This window comes from Pezoporus wallicus, unplaced genomic scaffold, assembly GCF_028554395.1.
Source record: "Pezoporus wallicus isolate ANWC-B61680 ecotype Strahan unplaced genomic scaffold, APGP_CSIRO_Pwel_v1 contig_8755, whole genome shotgun sequence".
Classification (NCBI taxonomy): domain Eukaryota; kingdom Metazoa; phylum Chordata; class Aves; order Psittaciformes; family Psittacidae; genus Pezoporus; species Pezoporus wallicus.
This window is the reverse complement of record NW_026642745.1, coordinates 73,212-96,937: the sequence shown is the minus strand read 5'-3', so window position 1 is coordinate 96,937 and position 23,726 is coordinate 73,212. Positions and strand designations below refer to the sequence as shown.

Below are 23,726 nucleotides of genomic sequence, written 5' to 3'. Positions count from 1 at the left end.
TTCAGCACAGTTGTTTAAATTCACTAAACATAGATCTCTCCCTAAGACAACTGTATATATATACATATATAGAATTATAGAATAGTTAGGGTTGGAAAGGACCTTAAGATCATCAAGTTCCAACCCCCTGCCATGGGCAGGGACACCTCACACTAAACCATGGCACCCAAGGCTCTGTCAAACCTGACCTTGAACACTGCCAGGGATGGAGCATTCACAACTCCCTGGGCAACCCATTCCAGTGCCTCACCACCCTCACAGGAAAGAACTTCCTCCTTATACCCAATCTAAACTTCCCTTGTTTAAGTTTGAACCCGTTACCCCTTGTCCTATCACTACAGTCCCTAATGAAGAGTCCCTCCCCAGCATCCCTATAGGCCCCCTTCAGATACTGGAAGGCTGCTATGAGGTCTCCATGCAGCCTTCTCTTCTCCAGGCTGAACAGCCCCAACTTTCTCAGCCTGTCTTCACATGGGAGGTGCTCCAGCCCCTGATCATCCTCGTGGCCTCCTCTGGACTTGTTCCAACAGTTCCATGTCCCTTTTATGTTGAGGACACCAGAACTGCACACAATACTCCAGATGAGGTCTCACGAGAGCAGAGTAGAGGGGCAGGATCACCTCCTTCGACCTGCTGGTCACACTGCTTTTGATGCAGCCCAGGATACGGTTGGCTTTCTGGGCTGCAAGCGCACACTGCTGGCCCATGTTCATTTTCTCATCAACCAACACCCCCAGGTCCTTCTCCGCAGGGCTGCTCTGAATATATATATATATCTGAATCCAGCATTCATGGCATACATGGGCCTCAAAGCTGTTTTAAGAAGGGGGAGAACAACCAAAAAACCCAACCCCAATGAAAAAAATGAAACAAATAAAACCAAACAGAAACAAAACAAAACCACAGCCAAAACAAGGAGAGAAAATGAGAGAGAAGGAAAACCATCTTCCCAGTGGCCAGCCAGGAACAGAAGCAATGGGGTCTTCCAGAAAACTGTTGTCTTCTGGGTGTTCTCTACAGTGGACCAGGGAATCCACAGAGCAGTTTTCCAGTAGTAACAATACAGTTTTTATCCAAACCCACTTAAACTCGTTACTGAGATGATGCTAGCACTGACTGGATCACACTTCATAAGGGGCAGAAATTGCATGCTCCATGCACATGTAACCTACACATGATATTGGATATGTAAGTTTATCTATTGTATTATCCAGCATGTTCTAAAGTTATAAACTAAAAGCTATGAAGCAAAGGGTAAAAATACCGTGAAAGAAAGGATGTTTCTCTTACCCGTAGTTATCAATTTTTAGGAGAAACAAGGCAGAAAACACATCCAAATGCATCTGTGGAGGGCCCTGAGGAAAACTTGGTCCAGGTGTGTGGTTACAAGGGAAAAGCAGGCTACAGAGGGAACGTGTTTAGCATTACAAAGGTTAAAGCATCCAACATGCTATGCAGAATCTCCCATAAGATTAAAATCCTCGAATTCAAAGAACTCAGGACAGAAACTTTCCAGGTAAACTTATCCCACATCACAAGCAATGAGTTTCAGGTCCACCTTAATGTAGTGTCTTGCTGACATTTATTGTTGTCCTTGTCGGAGGTCTATTTTGAACCAAGCTAAATAAAACTAGCAAGTCTTAGGAAAACATTCCTTTCATTTCTGGCTTTCCTCACCCCCGCGCCACAGGAAAAGACTGTTTATGGCTGGGGCTGGACAGAAGCACGGCAGCACCAGGGCGGGAGGCACTTCTGGTTTCACTTGAGGAGGTGGTCTCTTATCCTATGCTGTCCTTCAGCAACAAGATATGATAGCGGGCTAGAGAGCAAATAAACAGTGTGAATTAAAACACTGGATCTTTAACTATGTGAATTCCTTCCCCTGCATTTTCATTCCAGGTCGGAACATAATGCGGTTGAAAGATGAGGTAAATAAAGGTCTGAGCTACCAGAAGGCAGTGTTGCTCCTATCCTAAGTTTGATCATACACCAGAATGCTCTTAGGGAATGCAGTCAGTACCCCAAAACGTTTTAACATCTTGTATATTAAATTTGCTTAGACTCAGACAGAGCCATTGCAGAAAGGATTAATAAAAACTCTATTTATTAACGCAAAATGGTCACAAGAAAAGACACCTATGGCCAGGAGAGCTCTGGGTCACAACTGCCTCTCCCTGGAGAGCAACTGCAGGTACCTTCAGGCATAAAAAAGGCAGCAGTGGAGATCCTGTGCCATTGTTTCTGCCCTTGCACCACAACACCTTGTGTAACTTAATGACAGAGATAAGTTTAGAATAAAGACGCCCCAAGGCAAGGAAAAGATGGCACAGTCCCACCTGGTAATGAGAGCATCGCCCTAAGCAGGAGCTCTCGAGCTTCGCCTGCTGTCAAACTGCTCTCCCAGGGACAAAAGCAAGCTGTCAGGTCTGACAGCCATCCGGTGGGTAATTCAGCATGACAAAACAGAGCAAAACAGCGCTAATTCCAGGCGGAGTAGCAAGAATCTGCTTTCTAAGGTCAATAGCAAGAGGTGAGGTGACAGTTCTGGGAGGAAAAAAAGAGGGCGGGTGGAAAGGAAAAAGGAAAAGGGGGAAAGGGAGAAAAAAAGGAAAAAAAAAGGAAATTAAAAAGGGAAAAAGGAAAAAAATAATAAAGGGAAAAGGGGAAAAAGAAAAAAAAAGGAAAAAATAAGAATAGAAGGGAGAAAAGGGAAAATGGAAAAACGGTGAAAGAGGGGGAAGGGAAAAAAGGGGGGAAATGGTAAAAGAGAGAAAAGGGAAATAAAGGGGGAAGGGAGGGGAAAAGAGGAAACAAGGGAAAAGGGAACGGAGGGGGAAGGAAAAAAAGAGGGAAAAAGGGGAAAGGGAGGAAAAGTGGGAAAAAGGGGGGGAAGAAGAGAAAAATGGAAAAAACAGGAAAAGGAAAAAGGGGGGGAAGGAGGAAAACGGGAGAAAAAAGGAAAGGGATAAAAAGAGGGGTGAAAGGAAGAGAAAGGGGGAAAAAGGAGGAGAAGGGGGAACGGGAAAAAAAGGGGGAGAAAAAGGGGAGAAAATTAAAAGAAAAAAAGAGAAAAAAAAGGAAAATGGGGGGGGGGGGGGTGGGATAGGGAAAGAAGAAAACAAAAAAAAACCAACAAACAAAAGCGGGGGGAAGCTTTTGAAAGCAGGAGCCAAAATCCCGAGGCCAAGAAGCTGAGGAGGAGGAGCAGCAGCAGAGGGGTGCCCCCCCCATCCCCCCCCCCCCCGTCCCCATAGCCCCGCCGCCCTCCCCGGTGCGAACCCTTCGACAGATCGGGCCGGGCCAATGGCCGGGCCGGGCGCGGCGGCGGCAGCGGCGGGATTGGCGGCGGGGCTCTGCTGATCCCGGCGGAACCCCGGCGGGACCGAGGGTGCCGGGGGGGGGATGCCGAGGGGGGAAAAGGGGCCGAGCTTCCCCACTAAACGGGGCTATGTGCGAGGAGAAAGTGCATCAGTGCGGCAGGAGCAGCGCAGGGGGCACTTCCGAGCAGGCGGTGGAGCGGGGAGACGGCGGGGGCCGGGAAAGCGACAGACAAAGAGGAGGGAGGACATGAGCGAAGGGAGAGGGCAGGGGATCAGCTGAGTTAAACCGCGCGGCAAACGCATTCCTGGTTAGAGCCAGGGACAGGTTGCGTGTGTCCCCTCTACACCCTTTTCTTTTTTTGGGGGCGAGAAGACAAAGCGGCAAGTGGCTCCATGGGGAAAGGTGGGGAGAAAGGAGGGGGGTCGGGGGAGCCGGAGGCGCAGCTCCGCTTCTACACCTGGGAGGAGATCCAGAAGCACAACCTGAGGACGGACAAGTGGCTGGTGATAGAGCGAAAGGTTTATAATGTCACCAAGTGGGCAAACAGACACCCGGGGGGTCAGCGAGTGATCAGCCACTGGGCCGGCGAAGATGCCACGGTAAGGACCCGACGCACGGACACTCCCGCGGCTGCATCCCGGCGCTCAGCAGCATCCCCCCTGCCAGGGCACCGCCTTCCCGGTGCTCCCCAAGGAGCGAGCCAGCCGCCTGCTTCTCTGCCCCCCCCCCCCCCCCCCCCCAACCTCTCTAACACTCGCTGTACACCCAGCTCATCTCCTTCGCTGCTTTTAGGAGCGCAAAGGTTGGTCCAAATACATGCAGCTCCTTGGCTTGAGCCATGGCGATTCGCAGCATCTGCAAGACCTGGTCGGTAGAGATTGCTCGGCTCTGCTTTAAGCCTCGCTGTTTTGTCTTTGTCTCTTGTTTGTGCTGTATCTGGAGTTCTAAATTCAGGAGTGGAGGCATCCCAAATCTCCCCCTCTTCAGTGTGTAGCTTATGACATGCAGATGCACAGCAGCCAAGCGCAAGAAAGGGTTAAGGAGAGGCCAGGCTGTGTTTCAAAGTTGTTTCTGTGAGGAAGGTGAGCTTGAGGTTTAAAACAAGGAGCTTTTTAGCTTTATTTTTTACTCCAGGAGAGAATCCTCTGGAGAATTTAGCTACAGGTTTCTACAGAAAAGGGGAAAAAAACCCAGCCTTTTGCTAATGCTTTTCCTAGCTGAGTTCAGCTGCTTCATGTTTCAGCAACTTCAAAACCCCAACAAACAAACCCATCCAAACAGAATCCCTTGAAAAAGGAACAAATTGCCTCAGATTGTTGTCTGCACCCTGGTCAGAAGAGCATCCGGGAACAACTTCTCTCCCCAGGGTGTTATTAGCCCCTAGTTAATAAAATGCCTACTGCCTGGGAGCTGTTCCAATACCTGTGTAAGGGCAGGAGAGGCCAAGCTGCAGCATTAACTGTTCATCCCCCACTGCTCTTAACACCTTAGCAAGGAGGAGGCTCTGTGTGTGGCAGAATTAATTGGCAAGATTTACTAACCTTTGCTTTCCATCCATCTCCATTTGCCTGTCCTCTGTGGCTATTTTCCATTCGTTTCCTTGAAGCATTCATTTCCATTCATTTCCTGAGATGCCTTTTGGTATTCCTGTCCCCCTTCCAGTAAATCCTGTGAATGAATAGCTTTCTCCCTCAAAAAGATAGGCCAGGTTTTACTTTCAGCTGCTTAAATGCAGCCCTGCTGAAACCAGAGGAGTTTGACTCCTATCCCCAAGAATTTAACTCCAGTATCTCCACTTGAAACCAAAAAGCATCTGCTATTGCATTTGTCTCCAATCCTTACCAGGAAAGGACCACAGGTTTCTGATTCTACTTGCTGCTGGCCCTCATCAGATCCACCTTCCCACTGTAGGTTGCATCCCACTATACTCAAGAGCACACTCTATGAAGGCATAGTCTTAAGAATACTCTGAAATTGTTAATCACAGCTCTGAGTGATAAAACCAAGTTGGCATCTGTTTTCCAGCTTCCCTGTGGTGAATAACAGTTTACTGCCAAAAAGAAGTCTCATTCAGGGTGAGCAAGTCTTGGCCTTGACCCTGTCAAGGCTTAACTAACAAGTTTCATTCTGTGTTGCAAGATATCACGACTGGAAGAGTTTAGGAGGAGGAAAAAGCAATGATAAAACTTCAGTTGAACATGTTTATGTTCCTAGTTTGTATGTGGCTTCCATCTTTCTCAGATTCTCCTCAGCATCACGTGCAGTGAGGACCTCTAGTCCAGCAAACGTAGAACCATAGAATGGTTTAGTTTGGAAGGGACCTTAAAGCTCACCCAGTTCCAGACCCCTGCCACGGCAGGGACACCTTCCACTAGAGCAGCTTGCTCCACGCCCCTGTGTCCAACCTGGCCGTGAACACTTCCAGGGATGGGGCAGCCACAGCTTCTCTGGGCACCCTATGGCAGAGCCTCAGCACCCTCATATTGAAGAATTTTTTCCTAATATCTAAACTCTTCAGTTTAAAGCCCTTCCCCCTTGTCCTGTCCGTACCTGCCCTTGTAAAAAGCCTCTCTCCAGCTTTCTTGTAGGCTCCCTTTAGGTATTGGAGGGTAAAACCTCAGCATCTTGTCCATTTACCAGTCCTCTAGAGGATAGGGTGTATCCATCTACTACAAGCTGCCCACTGAAACACTCACTGAGCTCTATACCCATGCCTGGCCACTCTATCTTGCTTGGTGATACATGAGCTAATTCATCTCAGGATGCTCACAGGACAAGGTGAGAAGCTTCCAGGATAGCTGTCATGTTCTGCATGCTCAGCTCAGGTTAGGGGTTTCCATGCTAGCTTATGCATGAATTTCCCCTGCACATACTAACAACACTGAGCGTTCATTCGTTTTCGGCCATGCTTTAACACCCTGAGACAGCATACTTCTCTGGGGCAACCTGTCTTGGTATCACATCATGCACAGTTGCCTTCAGAAAATGAAGGCAAGAGTGTGCAAAGGCACCCTGCAGTCTCTCTGTTCCAGAGATGTTCAAGGATGTGAAAGAACATCCTTGTACTGACTGCACTAAGCACTTCAAATGCTCATGTACAATTCATACCTCAATAATACAAAGCTTATTAGCCAGCAGACCACAAAATTGGGAGGTCAGGTGTAAATATCATATGGCACTTCCCAAAGACTATGTTATGCCTTTCGCTCTTTATCTCCTCTAGAAAACAGAACTGAGGACAATTCCAAAATTCAGGTAGTATCTTATGTTTGGGACCTATTAGTGAAGGAGATGCATGAGATGTAGCTAATAAAAAGCAATCCTGTGTGATGATGGTAAGGGCATTCAGGTGATGTTTTTCTCCTGCCTGGAGGCTATAGTGGAAAAGCCCATTCTCTACATATATCAATGACATACGTGTGTATTACTTGTCAGTGAAGGTAAAACTTTCCTGCTGCCAGCATTTCCCTCATGGCATAGGCTTGTGATGGAAGTGGAAGATAGTAGTGTAGTTTTGAGTAACAGCTGTGTTTTGACGTGCATGATGGCTTTTCTGACCAGTTCCAACCTTTACTTTTCATCCCATCTATAAAAAGTGAGGAACTGGGTTCAGAGGCAGAACTGCCTGTGGGAAAGTCATGTCAGAGCATTTATAAACATGTTTAGAAAACAGATGGGTACTGGCAGGGAGGCCCCAGGTAGACTAAAATACCTTTTAGGTGGTCAGGCAGAAGCTGCTGTTCTGAGTCAACCCCAATTCATACAACGTGAATCAGTGAGATCTCCAGGCAATACCTGGTCAGACCTCCAAAGGCTTTTTCTTTACTTTAAATAATATTGAATCAACATTCTGTTATGCTTCTCATGTGTCCACCCTCTCCCTCTTTCCCCTTCTTGCCCTTTTTTTGCCCCAAATTGCAAAACCTTGCAGCAGATACAGTCAGCTTTTTCCAACTCATTCTGCTCACACATTTCAGTGGCATTTATGGGTCTGAGAGCTGAAAATGCTGCAGTAACTGAAGGACTAGTGAAAAAGGCTTAAGGCTGGTCTGCTACTAGTTGTAACTTTGTGCATGGCCTGTGCCATCAGGAGAGGATGGTGTTCCTTAACCTCAGATGGGCTGTGATAGTAGCACCAGAAAGGGAGAAGTATGCATAAATCATGGTAAAGCAAGTTAGGTTCCTCAAAGTAGAGAAGGAATATGGTGACTTGGGGCAAGTATTTCTTTGGATGGGAAATTCCAATTGTCTGTAGCTCTGGAAACAGCTTTGCTCATTCATTTTGGCACCAATAAAGTAACACCAGAGGCTAACCCAATGAAGTCAAAAAGTCTCACTTGTGCCAGGCTAAGTTTTACCAGTGATGCACTCCTCAGGAGAGAACATGGATAAATTGATCCAAACATCTCCCTGTGGCAACAGGGATCACTTGTCTATTAAATTGGTTCTCAGAGGGGATAGTTTGGGTACTGGTATGAGGAAAATCTGGTGCTTTACAGAAAAAGTGCACTTCAGTTTCATTTCTGGTATTTCAATTTGCCTCTCCCATTGGAATGACATCTCCCCCTTCTTTCTTCCCCCAAACTCTGGCATTTTATGGCTTTTTTAATCTTTAAACCATTCCCCAGGGTTTTATTTCTCTCCTGCACCTGTAGTAGCTCTTCTCTCCCCTCACCCCCCCTGCCAATGCTGCAGCTCTAACTTCTCGTGTATCATTTCTTTAACTTCAAGTTAAATGGCTGAGATCAGCTTTCACTCTCCCTCCTTATATGCCTCCCACAGCAAAAGTTCTATGGTCAGGGTATTATTCCAAAGCTCAATCCAGAGTCTTGGAATGAGGTGAAAGTTCCTATTGATTTTGGTGGACTTTGGGACCAAGGTTGTTGGCTGGTATTTTTGAACACCAGAGCCAGATTTTGATGGAGGTCAACTCTCAGAAGAGTAAGGTAGACACACTGAATACTGACCAGTTTGTGTTTAGAGCCAGAAATGAGATTTCAGTTGGTCTCTGCAGTTGTTAGGCAATGCGACAAAGGTGGAAAGGCTTGAAGCATGGCACTCCTTACTTCTGTTTTTGGCTGATTTTGATGTACCGGTCTTAGCACTACATGGAATTACATCTTTATACCTCTCCTAGGTGAATTTCTAGAGTTAACTCTAGTTCTGTGTAGTCAAGAAAAGGATGTGGACAGAGTGACAGTTTCTGATCTTGATCAACTTTCTGTTCCTACCACTGTATTTGCAACTAGAATTCAAGCCATGTGAAAGGAGGGGTAGGCAAGATTTCACTACAAGCAGCAGATGCATCAAATAAATGCTCCCATCAGGCATCTGGAGGACATAGGTAGGCAAAAAACGTGTGGAAAAGGGAAGGAGTACAGAAAAAGAAGAGCCAGGCAAACTCATGAATGCCAGGATCCAAAAGACTCTACAACCAAAGCATTGTCCTTCCCTATTAGAAGTCTTGAAAATATGTGAGGAAAATAATATTCCAGCTGTGTTTCCTGCTTTTCCAGCCTCAGGATTCCATGGGCACAGGATTTATTTCACAAGTTTCCTCAACCTTGAGTTTCATCCCCCAGTTAGATTCTGTTGCTGAAACTCAACACATTATTTATGTCTCTTATCACATGTTGGAGGGGCTTCAGTAAAATGTACCCAATATTCAAGGCATGCACTGAATAGAAAATACAGAAGCAGCCTTGCAAAAGATTAATGAGCCTCTTATAGGGACAAGCAGCCATATACCACAGCACTGTAAATGACAAGAAGTCTTGTAATGCATATTGATAGCTGTAATCTCTTCAACCTGCTTAGCATTATTAGGATGAGGAAAGTTGCTTTATGGTGTAGGTCTCTTTTTGAATGTGGTCTTAGCCACTGCAAAGCTTGGTAACAAGCACTTTAAAGCCATTGCTTTAAAGCTTTGGTATACAACAGAGTTTTTGGGTTGATTCCTTTCTAAGACATTTTACTTGGACTTGCATGGAGGTGGAATTGCCTGTATATCTAGAATATGGTTCTAGAATAAAGAAAAGTTAAGGTAGCATTTGGTTACTCATCTTAGAGAGCAAAAGGGGAAAAGCAGTCTCCAAAATGAGGAGTCACCACTTTTTCCTTAGCTATGTTAGTGCCTCTGCAGGTCTGGCCAAACCATCCAGCAATACTTTATGTATCTGCAGTCATGTCCAGGTTCAGTCACCCCCTCTCTTGAATTGCCTCCTCCAGGCAGCAGACTTTGAAAAGGTATTTATATCCTTGTGGGGATTTGCACAAATTCCTCTCTGCCTACCACCTTCTGAGGGAATTAACAGGATTTAGGTATTTAGTTGCTTAGAAAACATTTATTGAGGTGCCTTTCACCATATGGCTAGGTAACATCCCAGGTCTCACCATTTGCTTGCTACTAGATAGGCAAATTCGTCAGCCTTTGGTAGAAGTGCTGTGCTGACAATGATAACAGAGGTGGAAGCCACTCTGACACACCTCTTTCACAGTAACATAGTGGGGATGACTGCAGAGAAGGACAGTGCTGGATATGGATGGGAATGACGCAAGTAGGAAGCAAGAGCTTACTCCTGAATCTCACACAATTACTCCTATTCCCACTCCAGGATGCATTCCAGGCTTTCCACATCAATCCAACCTTGGTGCAGAAGTTTCTCAAGCCATTACTTATTGGAGAGCTTGCTCCAGGGGAACCTAGCCAGGACCGAGATAAAAACGTGAGTATTTGTTTCTGAGCTAGGGGTTCTGATGGGCATGTTCCCTGTTTTGTTCCTTTTGGGATGTCCTACAGGTCAGAGGCAGATTATAAAGCTCCAGAGGAGAAAAGTGGTCCATGACTGAACATCTGCATGTAGCAATATGCACATCCCAGTATAGATTAAAAGTGTGTGGAAGGGAGGTGACACATTCAGACTGGCTGTACATGTGGACTAGGAAATATGCACCACCTCTTGGTGTCCCTTCTGCTGTTCCCTCCCTGGCGACCGAGCTCTAAAACACGTATCACCACTTGCCTGTTATGGGGAAAGGAGAGGAGTAGGCAGGGAAATTTGTAAAGACTTCCAAACTAATTGCTCAGCACCTCAACAAGACTTGAATCTCTTCACTGTTCACTCTGCAGCTCCCTTGACAGATTAGCTCCTAGGAAAACACGTATTTGAGACTCAAACTGGCTTATCCTGCTGAGACCAGTATGAGCAAAGCTCTGGAGAGCAGCCACATTTGTGCCATGCATGGCATGAGCAGTAGGCACCTATGGGTTAGGAGAAGCAATGTCTCATTTTGGTGGCCGTGCTTAAGGAGCAGCAACCCAGCAAGTACCCTTTTTTTTCCCACTCAGCATCCTCAGGGCATCTCTGTATCCCTCCCAGACAGTCTGTTCATCCATTATTCAGGCACAGAGCAGGGCATGATTAGCTCTTGCTGCGAAACTCAATCCTGTCCCCTTGTCTGTGACTAGCCATGATTATGATATATCTGTATCACTCACAGTAGAAGAGACAATGGTGCATTAACTCAGGAATGCTCTTCTTGAATGATTGCATAGTACCTGACCCACATATTAAATAGATGATGGGTGCTCTGATATTGAGTGCTAATCATCAGAGCTCTGGAATTATGCATAGGTAATAGGATCACATTATCTCTTTCTCCAGCTGTCTCTTTAGTACTTGTAAAGCTCATTCAGATGAGAGTCATCAGCTGATGTAACTCTCAACACAGCCAGGTAGTGCTGCTGATTCACAGCTGAAGGCTTGGATTGCTCTCTTAGCTCAAGGTTCAAAATGCCAGGATACAGGCTCAGACCAGCCAGGATGTTTATTCATAGGGAATTGCTATGAAAAGCTAGAATACAGGGTGAATATGGAGGCAGGTTCTTCCTTACTTCTGGAGAAGCCAACCAACACAAAAAGCAGCCAGGATGCTTAGCATTTTATTTAGCCTTAGACTTCCTTAGGCTCATTCAGATTTACTTATAAGCTTCACACTGTGTCTTCCATGTCTGTTTGCAGTCCCAGCTGGTGGAGGATTTCCGGACCCTGAGGAAGACAGTAGAGGACATGGACTTGTTCAGAGCAAATCCTTTGTTCTTCTCTCTTTACTTGGGCCATATTATTGTAATGGAAGTGTTGGCTTGGTTAATGGTTTCATACTTTGGTAATGGCTGGATCACAACTTTCATCCTCTCCTGCATCCTTACAACTTGCCAGGTGAGAAATGGTGGGCACCGAGCATATTGGCTCCTCAAATCATTCAGAGAAGGCCAGCTACTAGAGCAGAACATTCACATCAGTGAAAACCATTCCCAACATACCTGCCACTGTGGTGCCAGTGGCTTCTGGCCACCCCTACCCACTGATGATGGTGGCTCACACATTTTTCTCACCTCTTTGGCCTTTCCTTCCACATGTTGGTGGACCTGGTAGTGTTAGGCTTATGGTTGGACACAACGACCTTAAGGGTCTTTTCCAAACAATGATTCTATGATTCTGTGTTCTCCTCCAGAGCGAAAACTGAGATCTTCAGCTTCTCACTTCAGTTATTTCCCTCTCTTCCTTACACTCAAAATTAGTCTTCTATCTCAATTCCCTTTTGTGCCTAACTCTGATTCCAAATGCTTGATTTCCCTTCGTCCTAGGCCCAGGCAGGGTGGCTGCAACATGATTTTGGACACCTCTCTGTCTTTAAGAAGTCTTCCTGGAACCACATCCTCCACAAGTTTGTCATTGGACACCTGAAGGTAAAGGACTTTACGGACCCAGTGCACTGTGGAAACAACTGCAGTCACTTTGACTAGGTTAAAGTAGGAAACAGCAGCTCTAAGTCTTTCTATAGTGAGCAGATGCCCAGCAGAGAAGTTAGTGACCACTGCACATGGTGCTGCTGTGCAGAAGAGATAAAGGACCCTAATCATAGCTATTACAGAACACAGTAGTTCCACAAGGTTCAGTGGAACTGCACCATTTTATAGCATTTGAGGACAAAGCTTATTACATTGCATAAACCCCTGTTTTAACATCCTGTCATGTTTTCACCATGCTCTCCACCATCCATTCAAGATGCCTTCAGAACTTCTATCCTCAGCTTCTGTCCTCATTCTGGGCTTTTCAGCATCTGCCTTCAGGAGGAGCTTGTAGAGGGTGGGACACAGCTTTGCCCATTCTCTCGAACCCACTCCATCTTGTCTGGTTCCAGCAGAGGGAAACCAGAACAATAATTAGTAAGACATCAAGAGGGTTTAATGGTGGATTTGGTAGTGTCAGTTTAATGGTTGGACTTGATGATCTTAAAGGTCTTTTCCAACTTAAATGATTCTATGATTCCATGAATACTAATAACAACTAACAACAGCTATTAATAACAACTTCACATGTGGGAAGATATGGTGACATGCAACTCAGAGTGTATTTATTCCCTGTTCTTTCAATCTGGATGATCCTAGTAAGGGTAAAGCAGCCCTCTGAATCCAGCAGTCTCACAGCAACTGACACCTTGGCCACTTACTGCTGATTGCTGTCTCAAAAATGAATCAGAGCTTGGCCATAATCTGAGTTGCACCATTGTAGTTTATATTAATGAATGGGTAATCCTACCATTAGAGGAATTGTAGTTTCCCATGGTCTTGTATCTGCCCAGGGTGCCTCTGCAAACTGGTGGAACCATCGTCACTTCCAACACCACGCCAAGCCCAACATCTTCAAGAAGGACCCAGATGTCAACATGCTGCATATTTTTGTCCTTGGAGATACGCAGCCTGTTGAGGTAAGGGAAAGGGGGTAAACCGTGGAAAACCATTGTTCTAAAGGGCTTCAGAGAATGCTTGTGCAAAACCAGGAGCTGGCTAGTGTTGGTAGACATGACTTACAGGAACGCTGGAAAGGGAAATGCTTCATCCAGGGATTTCATCTGTCTGATGAAATGTTGTCTGATAGGAGTTTGCCATCAGACCCTCCCAAACCTCGGGCTGAAGAGCAAGATTGACTGTGTCATTCCCTATCCATTACCTATACTGATGATGGAAGAAAGTGTTTTGGGGTAGCTTGGGAAAAGCAGTAAGGTGGGATCGGAAAGAAAGTAGAAAACCGTTAAAGACGACTTCATCCCTTTGGCTTGAAATACCAACATGAGAGGAAAAGAATTGTGTTCCTCAGTACTTCATCAACAGTGTTCCAAAACTGATCTTCCATTTCCACAGAAAATACCTTCCAATATTAGTCAGCCCTGCTGTGCCCCCAACAATCTGTACAAGCTCCTCACCACTGAAGCCTTTGCCATGCAGTTAAAGGGATGTTGCTTGCATAAGCAGTAACTTCCTTTCTTACATTAACTACATACTGACATGGTGCACATGGAGTAACAGCCTGTTTAAGGGATTTTAACTCAATATGTCCTTCTAGAGCCAACATATTTACTATCTACTCTATAAAAACCTAGACAAAGCACTTAAACCGTGTATCATTCGTGGTCTTTTTTACAATGGAACAAAGATCTCTGGTTTTAAAAACAACAGACAAACCAAAGAACACAAAATGCAGGAACATTTGCAGCAAAGACAACGCAGGGGAATACAACTTGAAAAGTTAAGGGTTTCTCAGCCAGCTTTTGTACTATTGAGAAAGGAACTCCAGACACATGTAGGGGGACATACACACTGGTATATGGACATGTATAGAGAATGTCTTGCACACAGAATATTCAAGAGGCAGAAGGGCTCTTCTATGTGACTAAAATGAAAGCCTTCTCCTGGGGTGTAAAAAAGCCCCTATCAAGAAGATGTAAATTAGTATTGCACTCTTAAATGTGTGGGTACCCCCCATTTAAATCTTGTGCCTGATAACTGGGTTTAAAAGCAGACCATGGTTGCAGCACTTAAAGGAAAATCTAAGGATGTAAACATTTATGACAAGGAAAACTGGATCTTCTTCCTATAAAATATATGAAATATTAGGTCAGCATCAGTCTATCCCAATAGTCCTTCATACTTGCATATAACCCTTTTACAGGCAATGCTAAAAAGACAGCCATTGAGAGCCCAGACCAGAGTGAATGATGTGCCTGATGTATTGGTGCTATGACTTACCTTCATGGAGAAGTTGTTATGCTGGAAGCAAAAATGCAGGTTCAAAGCAATCCAGATTCTCCATGCATTAGCCCCTTGTGTGATCACTCCTGCAGCTCAAAACAGACACATATGTATAGCTGCAGATATTTCACTATAGAGATGGGTGCTGAAAAGAAATGGGAACCTGCAAAAAATACAATAAAAATTATATTCATATCAAGCTAAAAGACCTTTTAAAGAGATTTCCACCTATCACAATTAGAAAGTCGATGTATCTAACCATACAAAAACACGTGGTGGTGGGAGTTTAGGCAAAACTCTTCACTCAATAACTAAAGAAGTATTGCAGAGAATCTTCTCTTTCATGTGTCCTATTCCAATCCTGAGCTTTCTCCTCTGTGTTCTGCAGTATGGCAAGAAGAAACTGAAGTACCTGCCTTACAATCACCAGCACGAGTACTTTTTCTTCAGTGAGTATCTGCACTCTTCCTTTTTCCCTGAATTCCAGTGGACCTTTCCAGCCCCTACTATGTTAGCAGAGCAACTCCTGAAGTCTCAGCTCATCCTCAGGATGACTATACCCTGAGCAGGTCCCAAAATCAGTTCAGTGTATTCTTCAGTGATACCCAAGCATCTTGAACATTGCCAGTATGGCAATTCCCAGCTAAGACTGGGAAATAACTTCTGTGTGAGAGGCTCCATGGGAAAAATGCATGTTGCCATTGCTCTTTGGTAAGACAAAATGAATGGGTGTGCAGGAGAGCCTCCTTTCTTCACAGAAAGGCAACCTTTCACTACTCTCACCAGCGCTAGGCAGAACCAGAACTAGTTCCTAACCCTAGGAAATCCTAGGTTTCCCTAGACCCAGTCCTATATCACTGCTCACTCATGTCACACACCTTTCCACCCCTCTGATGTCCAAAACCTTTCCTTTTGCTTTGCAGTCTTCCCACCCCTGCTCATTCCTGTGTATTTCCAAATCCAAATCATCTCGACCATGATCAAGCGCAGGTTCTGGGCGGTGAGTGAAATGTGCCTTAGATCTTCATGGGGTCTGGTTGGCTCATAAGAAATCACACTTGAGTAGGGAGGGAGGCCAGTGGGCAGGAATCACACTTTGGTGCATTAATTACCCAGTGTCCTAACATCACCAACAAGGACATATTACATGAGATAAGCAAAGTGATGCCTAATGTCTTCTCTCTTCCCCTAGGACCTAGCCTGGGCCATCAGCTACTACATACGCTACTTCATCACATACATCCCATTCTATGGTGTTCTGGGATCCCTGTTTCTCCTCACTTTTGTCAGGTAGGAGATAAAGGGCATCCCTGCTGCTCTCCCCTCCCTGCAGTGCCAGATGAACTGGCTCAGCTCCGCTGTACCCCACAGGCCTTTTAGGTTCTTTGCAGTCATTGACCTCACTGTGTGTTATCTTGCTATTCCCACTGCTTCACTTTCCTCTTTATCATCTCCCAGTTCTACCTCCCTGCAGCAGAGCTGGTTCTGGTGCTCAGCATCTTTCCCTGCCTGCATCTTCTCCCTTGTGATGGTGCAGCCAGGATTCTCCCTTCTTTCCCTGTTCCCTGTTCTCACATGCTGCCTGATTCCAACACACGTATGCATTTTTTTTCCACTTTGCTCAAGTCTGGACCCTTCCAGAGAGCCTCAGGCCACTCTGTTTGTTCCCAGCTTACTGGGAAGGTGATTCAAGATCCCTCCTGAGCACTGCATGTGCTTCCCCTGTGAGAGAAATGCTCACTGCTTCTCCCAGTGTGGAAGGCTGCATGACCTGTACACAGGCTAGTACTAAGGGATAGCATTTAGTCCCACAGTCAGCACTAGTTTTAAGGGAAACTTTTAATCACAGTGAAAAACATTTTCCCAAGCCAAAATTTTAAAATTTTTTTGAGTAAAAGAAATTACAACAAATGTGCAAAACCCATCACAGCATTAGAACTTTTGCCTTCACAACATCTAGTGTCTGTAGCTTCAGTTTTCACAGTTTCAAAACACTTTGGAACTAAGGAAAAGAGATTCAAGAGACTCACCTGAAGTACCCAGCCAACCTTTTCAGTCTGAAATCAAGCTGAAAAACTTACAACTGACCCATTATTCCCAAAACTTCTGTGTTTTTATTAAGCTAAAAGTACAAGAGGCAAAACTGCAAATTCAGATTAAATGCTCTTTCAGAAACAAGCCTAAAGACTAGAACAAGGATGCTTCTGGACAACTACTTTGTCAGCATACATTTAATTCTCAACATAGAGAAACTGGGCATTTCTGTAGACTATACAGATGCTAAAAATGCAATTATATACCATAAGCAATAAACGAGCTGCTCTAAGGTGGTACCCAGGCTAGGGCAAAGTTAAGACTTAACACTATAGGTACTGAGAGAGCAAAGGGAAGCTGGGAGCTCCAGTGTGCTGAGCTCAGCACTCAGAAAGCTAACACCAATGGGCAGGTGGATTTTGAAATGACTGTATATCCGTCAAGCAATGGGAAAGATGAAAACAGTTCTGAGAATTCCAGGTTCTCGGAAACCCATCACAGAAGTGATTCACTCTGGTTTACTCATAAAGAGAGGTATCTACTTCAATACCTCAGAGAAATTCTCCCTGTTAAGCCCACTCTATTTACCTCTTACCCCCATCTGCAATGTAAATTGTTCTGCTTTCTTGCCTGTTTGTTTGGAAGGTTTCTGGAGAGTCACTGGTTTGTGTGGGTCACGCAGATGAATCACATTCCAATGGAAATTGATTCCGAAAAGCACAGAGACTGGCTTAGCTCTCAGGTAACTGGGAAGGGAAAGGATACCCCTCATTCACCCCAAAATGGATTAGAGATTCATATAGAGAGCACACAAGAAGCTTAACATGAACTAGCAGTGTGTGCTCGCAGCCCAGAAAGCCAACCGTATCCTGGGCTGCATCAAAAGGAGCGTGACCAGCAGGTCCAAGGAGGTGATCCTGCCCCTCTGCTCTGCTCTTGTGAGACCTCACCTGGGGTATTGTGTGCAGTTCTGGTGTCCTCAACATAAAAAGGACATGGAACTGTTGGAACAAGTCCAGAGGAGGCCACGAGGATGATCAGGGGCTGGAGCATCTCCCATGTGAAGACAGGCTGAGGAAGTTGGGGCTGTTCAGCCTGGAGAAGAGAAGGCTGCGTGGAGACCTCAGAGCAGCCTTCCAGTATCTGAAGGGGGCCTATAGGGATGCTGGGGAGGGACTCTTCATTAGGGACTGCAGTGATAGGACAAGGGGTAATGGGTTCAAACTTAAACAGGGGAAGTTTAGATTGAATATAAGGAAGAAATTCTTCACTGTGAGGGTGGTGAGGCACTGGAATGGGTTGCCCAGGGAGGCTGTGAATGCTCCATCCCTGGCAGTGTTCAAGGCCAGGTTGGACAGAGCCTTGGGTGCCATGGTTTAGTGTGAGGTGTCCCTGCCCATGGCAGGGGGGTTGGAACTTGATGATCTTAAGGTCCTTTCCAACCCTAACTATTCTATGATTCTATGTGTTACCTTTTCGCCAGGTACTAGTATATGGTCTCTGTCCATGTTGCATACCAGAAAGATGTTCTCTCAGAGGCTGCAATACTGATCAAGACATTGAAATCTAAAATTCTGTAATTAAATTGACAATCAAAAGATTACTTTATATTTGAGGCAGTACCAGGTTCAAGAAGCATGACCTGCCTTTTCTGGGTGGTGTATTTCAGCAGATACAGATGAGCAAACAGAAGAGCCCCAACAAAAATCAAAGCTGAAGGGGAGCTCAATATATTCCTCAAGTTTATATTTCAGCAATAAGGATTGAAATGAAAACCAGATGCTTTCTACCTCGTTTTAATGCCTCAGGGGCAGATAAATCCACTCTGCTGAAAGGATACCTCTTATTTACAGTGCTCCAAGCCCTATTCAGACCTAGAGGATAATGAGAGCAACTTTGGCACTGACAGTAGGAATTGGGTATTACTGAGTTGAGAGAAGAAATCATCTTTCTTAGCTAGTATATAATTACTATTCCTAGTTTTTAACAGGGCCTTGAAGGTCAAGTTTCAAAGTCAGTTTCTCTCCCTCGTGCTAAATATGCTAAAACACAAGAAAAAAAGGTGCTAAAAGTGCTATTTAGGAAAGCACCTACACATTTGTTTTAAATTAAGCATGTGAATAGAGTCACTGAAGGCTTGGATGCATTCAGATGTTCACCTTAAGCTTTTGCTTAAGCACCTTATGCAACCGGAATTTGTAGGTAAAGAGGTTGTGAGAGTGAGAGATTTGGGGAGGGGGCTTATAAAAGAAAGAGAAATGGGGAAAGAAGGATAAAATGTGTTTGTGATAGAGGGAGATAGGCCTCTTTGATGTGGTTTTAAGATGCATCTTAGAAAGGGTGAGGAGCATATGTGTCCTATGGTTATGATGTAGAAATCACAGCTTAGCCACTCTGAGTAAAAGAGGATTTTAAGCAAGACTACCTAATTTTACCATCATTAGTAGCAAGAGTAGTTAAGATTTCCAGAATATTCAGACCTTGTGCTTAAGGCAAAGTGAGCAATAACTAGATGGGATTTGGAAAGCAGCTTTCTGTGTCCATGTACTTTCCTCCCATTTTCCACCTTGGTACTGTTGTTAACCACCTGATTTTCAAAGGGAAGGGGCTGAGATTTATAAGTCTATACTTGGGCTGCTAAATTACTTGTCACCAAATGTCCATAAAGTGGCTCCTGATCATGTCCCTTTTACCATGGTCAGCCCAACAGTTGTCAGTAAGCCCTGAAAGGAGGATTAAAGCTCCCCTTGCTGCAACCAGCTACCTCACAGCAGCAGTCTTGTGCACTCTGACAGGTCGGTAGTGCAGTAAGACCCAGATCAGCACTCTGCCACAGGCAAAGAGGAGCTTGTTCTGACTTTAGGGTGAGACTTCACTACTCTTCACAGCTGCTCTCTTGCCTTCCCAGATGGCAGCCACCTGCAATATCGAGCAGTCCTTCTTCAATGACTGGTTCACCGGGCACCTGAATTTCCAAATTGAGCACCAGTGAGTATGGACCCAGCATCATTTGGCCACTACCAGGTTGTCACAACACAGGACATGAGGGGAGGGAAAGTCTGCTAAAGACACATGTGTGGGATGGGGCAGGATCTTTGGAGCGCTACCATATGCCAAGGAAAGAGAGGCCAAGAATCCTGGGGGTCATAGTCTGCTTCTACTACAGACATGGCGTCTTTTCCTGCTACCAAATACTTCAGCTTTCACTTTCACACTTTTAATTTGGGGTTTAAATGAGAGTCAGTGGTACATCTCTACCAGTTACAATGGTATGGACTCAAATTCTAAGCTAACTGCTGGAATTTGAATATCCAACTTCCTCTCCCCTAAAACACTTCAGTGTTTAACAGCATCTGGCATCTGTGTGGGAGTGCACATGCTGTTGGATACCAGGTTCCAGGAGAGAGATTAAAACCAGGGCCATAGGGACAGTCTGTTGCTAGTGAAAACATTGAATGTAAAAGAGCATTGAAGAGGGCAAGGTGATCCTAAATCCTTCTTTACCTCCTTCTCTGCTCCATGAGCTTCCAAAGGTGGGAAAGGAGGTCATTGGGAATTCAATTCAACAAGAAACATCTAGGACTTCCCAAAGGGAATAGGCAGGATTCCAGCAGCCTGGGGCTGTTTCCTCACTCCTGCTTCCCCTGTATTGCACTTGGAGTGTCCTCTCCAGCACAAACTGCCTTTCATTGTCTTTCTTGAGCACAGCTTTGTTCTGAGGCATGGCAGGAGAATCAAAGCATTCATTTTTCAAAGCCTCCTTGAAACAGAGGACTATAAAGCATGGGTATCTCTCTGTGCCTCTCTTGTCTGCTTATACAGCTTAAGGAGAAGGCATTAATAATTAGCCTCTATGAGGAGGCAGCCAGAGGTGCCCATCCCTTGGGTTCGGTCTCTTGCGTCTTCTCAGGTTTGTTTTCTCTTTTCTCTATTCAAGCCTGTTCCCAACAATGCCACGGCACAATTTCTGGAAGGTAAAACCTTTGGTGAAGTCATTATGTGCCAAGTATGGAGTCCAGTATGAGGAGAAGCCTCTTGGAAAAGCATTTGTAGACATCGTTGGGTAAGGTCCTTTTAGTATCATCTGCAGCTTGTAATTCATTGTTCCATGGACATCCTGTGTTTTCTAGAACACAGAATTCAGGACATTATAGAACTTTCAGAAATACCATGGCAATATGTTGTAATCTGGTGTCATGACGTTACTAATCTTCATATCTATAGTCCAAGGAACAGCCACAGTAGTGTTGACCCACAGCAGAGATGACAGAGCTCCACTGACTTAGTGGACTAACATCAGGTGACAGCAGAAGGCAATAGGTGATGGGGGAAGAAACTGTCCCCCAGAGCAGCTTCTGCAGCCGAAGTATTATCAAAGTTCCGAACACTTAGTGTTCAGATAAGTTGTAACCTGATCTAATAGAGACTCTTTGTAAATGCTCTTCTGACACCTGGTGATTCTTGCTTTTAGGACCTGGCAGCATATCTTCAGGCTGCAAAATGAGATGAAGCAAAGGGGAATGAGTCTTGTTACAGCCCATGCTGCTTTCCATCTGAGCCCTGTCGGCAGCAATGGTCTATTCCTTATAGGCACAGCTGAAGACCAACCTAATAGCCCTTGCCAGGCAGACTATGTGTTAATGTTTCTGTCTCAGTTACTCCAAGAGGAATAATTCATGATAGGGAACATGAGAAAGTATTCTGCAGTCCAGATCTCCACTTGCAAACCATTCTGAGCAAACACACATTAAAGCTGCTTGGCCCCACCATTTAGAAGAGCTGAAAACTGGTTCAAAACCTGCTTTGCTCTTCTCATCCAGTTAGCACAGGACAATGGATGCAACACTGGGACCCAGCGGGGTGATGTCCAGCATCCCCCCGTATAGTGCCCACATCCCTACAAGAGTTCTCACAAACCATCTCAGCAATCACTTGCCCTGATTGAAGGCTTTTGTCAGAGTGGAAATGTTTAAGGCCAGGCTGGACGGGGCTTGGAGCAACCTGCTCTAGTGCAAGGTGTCCCTGCCCATGGCAGCGGATTGGAAGTGGAGGAGCTTTAAGGCCTCTTCCAACACAAACCATTCTATGATTCTATGACTTTGGGGGACAAATCAGCTCAGCTCTGTCACATAATACCTGCAGAGGTGATGCAGATGGGAAATTCTGTATGATAATTCCCAGGGGGGAGCAGGGAAGCACCTTCAGAGGTGCAACATGGTAAGCACAGGCAGTTCTGCTCTGCTGTTTATTCAGGGCCAGAGGGGCTATGAATAACAGAGTGGGCATCAGGTGAAGCTCTTTCTCACTTTGGCTCTTCTTGCTATACTGGGGAAAGACATTTGGTGTCTTATGGACTCGTATTCAAGTTCAGTTACAGGCTTCTTTGTAGGGAAAAAAGGACAGAGGCAAGATTCACACACCAAAAAAACCTTTCTCCATTTTTTTTCCACAGGTCCCTAAAGAAATCTGGAGATCTATGGCTGGATGCCTACCTCCATAAATGAACATGAATCTTAATGGGGAGGTGTGAGTGACAGGGAGGGATGGGGGTGTATGGGGGGGAAATCACACACATGTCTTTTACTCTCAGATCTCAGTCTATAGCTACGTGCACAGTTGGAGGGGAGTTTCCCGTCTTGGCAGCTGCTACTGGGGATGGGCTCAGGCAACCAGTTTAATCCAGACAGATCTAAAATGTGCTTCAGAGGAGGAAATGTGATGCCAGTATTGCACAAAATGGAAGGTTGGGAGAGGAGGGAGAGAAGTGTTTAAAAAAGGGGCATTAATATCCAACCTTCACCTTCTGTTCATAAAATTCATTCTAATTCTACCTAAACCACACAAGCCCCTGATTCAGACGCTCTTATGAGGGTTGTTAGGCTTCAGTGAGCATTTGCAATCCAAGGACACCCCAGTCAGCTTCTGCCTCTTTCCTCTTTCCTGCTTTTGTCTATAAGAATTGCTCAGCGAAGAGTTTCATTTTGTTATCAAGGATCCATGCTCACTGTCACAACAGAGAGCTCAGGTGGGCTGTGATGCCCATCAGCCCTGCCCAGAGCCCAGCTTCCTCCTTTCTCTCCCTCCTTCCTTTCTCTAATCACTTTAGGAAAAGCTGTGATACTGACCCTGCACAACTAATGTCTAACCACCTCTCAGCAGGGTTAATATAGCTGTATTTTTACAACCAGCCCCTATTTCTAGGGGTCCACGGAAGATCTTGGGGCTTAAACAGCAAAATGTCTCTTTTGGGAGACGTTGTCTCTTTAATGAGCACCAGCTCTGGCATAGCATTATGGTTGTCAATAAATTACACAAAAGACCAACAAAAGTCATAGAAGGAAAACTTACTAATTGCAGGTGATGGCTCCAGTGTAACCACAAATGGTCTTTTCACACCAGAGCAGTTCCGTGTGCTGCAGTACCCCATGGTTCTGCCTGCCTGCACATGCCTGGCACAGACCATGCCTATTCCTGCTGGTCAGAGGCCAGAAGCCGTGGCACTTGTTTACCCCTCTCTTGGGAACAATCAGCCAAGAAAAGGAGTTCTCCCTTCAAAGGGAGTTGCTGCCCAGCCCTTTGACCTGGCCCTTCTGAAACCAGAGCTGACCAGGCTGTGCTGGTGGTATGAAACCTTCTGGAGAGCCCTCTAACACGCTGTCTAAAGCTCTGTTTTCTGCCCAACCCCTAAGTACCAAAATCCAGTCATGGCTTATCAGGAGGTACGGTTTAACAGCTTCCAGGTGCTTCTCTAACAGGAAACTTGATCCCAAGTAAATCAAGGGCTTTAGACTCAGCTGTGATACAACAGAATACACATACCCATAGGCTCATGCTAAAGGACCATGGTTTCCAAAGCAGTCTCCAGTTCCAACAGCTGCCTCCTTGCTCACTCAAAACACACAATAGGGATACACAAGTTAGGAGTTTGCACGCCTCATTGCTTTGCTCGGCTCTGAAACTGGATCTTCTCCATCAAATCCTTGAATGCTGACAGAGTCCCACAGAATCAGCAAGATGCTTCTTGAAGAGAGACAGCTCCCAAGACTGGAGCCAGACAATCCAAACAATAAATGGATTCCCCCCCCTGCTCTCTTTGGAGGATAAGATGAAATGATATCTTTTCTTATAGATGGGAATTCATAGGCAGGACTGCAACTTCAGCTAACAAGTAATACGTAAGGTTTGTAAAGGGCTGATGTTCTCACCCACCCCTAAGCTGGCAATACCCGAAGGTCACTAGGAATGCTTAGGATGAAAAGCTACTGCCCCTGGGGTGTCT

At 45.3% G+C, this 23,726-nt stretch overlaps 1 protein-coding gene across 1 annotated transcript; it reads left to right on the top strand.

Annotated features, from left to right (window-relative positions):
• Nucleotides 1–3,464: 3,464 nt before the first annotated feature.
• Nucleotides 3,465–22,240, top strand: FADS2 (fatty acid desaturase 2). Its single transcript, XM_057432199.1, has 12 exons — nucleotides 3,465–3,920; nucleotides 9,936–10,046; nucleotides 11,343–11,540; nucleotides 11,969–12,070; nucleotides 12,967–13,092; nucleotides 14,802–14,862; nucleotides 15,337–15,413; nucleotides 15,606–15,703; nucleotides 17,093–17,189; nucleotides 19,356–19,435; nucleotides 20,385–20,510; nucleotides 21,900–22,240. Exons 1-12 carry the CDS (start codon nucleotides 3,714–3,716, stop codon nucleotides 21,949–21,951), a joined length of 1,335 nt encoding a protein of 444 aa, XP_057288182.1. The 5' UTR covers nucleotides 3,465–3,713; the 3' UTR covers nucleotides 21,952–22,240.
• Nucleotides 22,241–23,726: the final 1,486 nt, after the last annotated feature.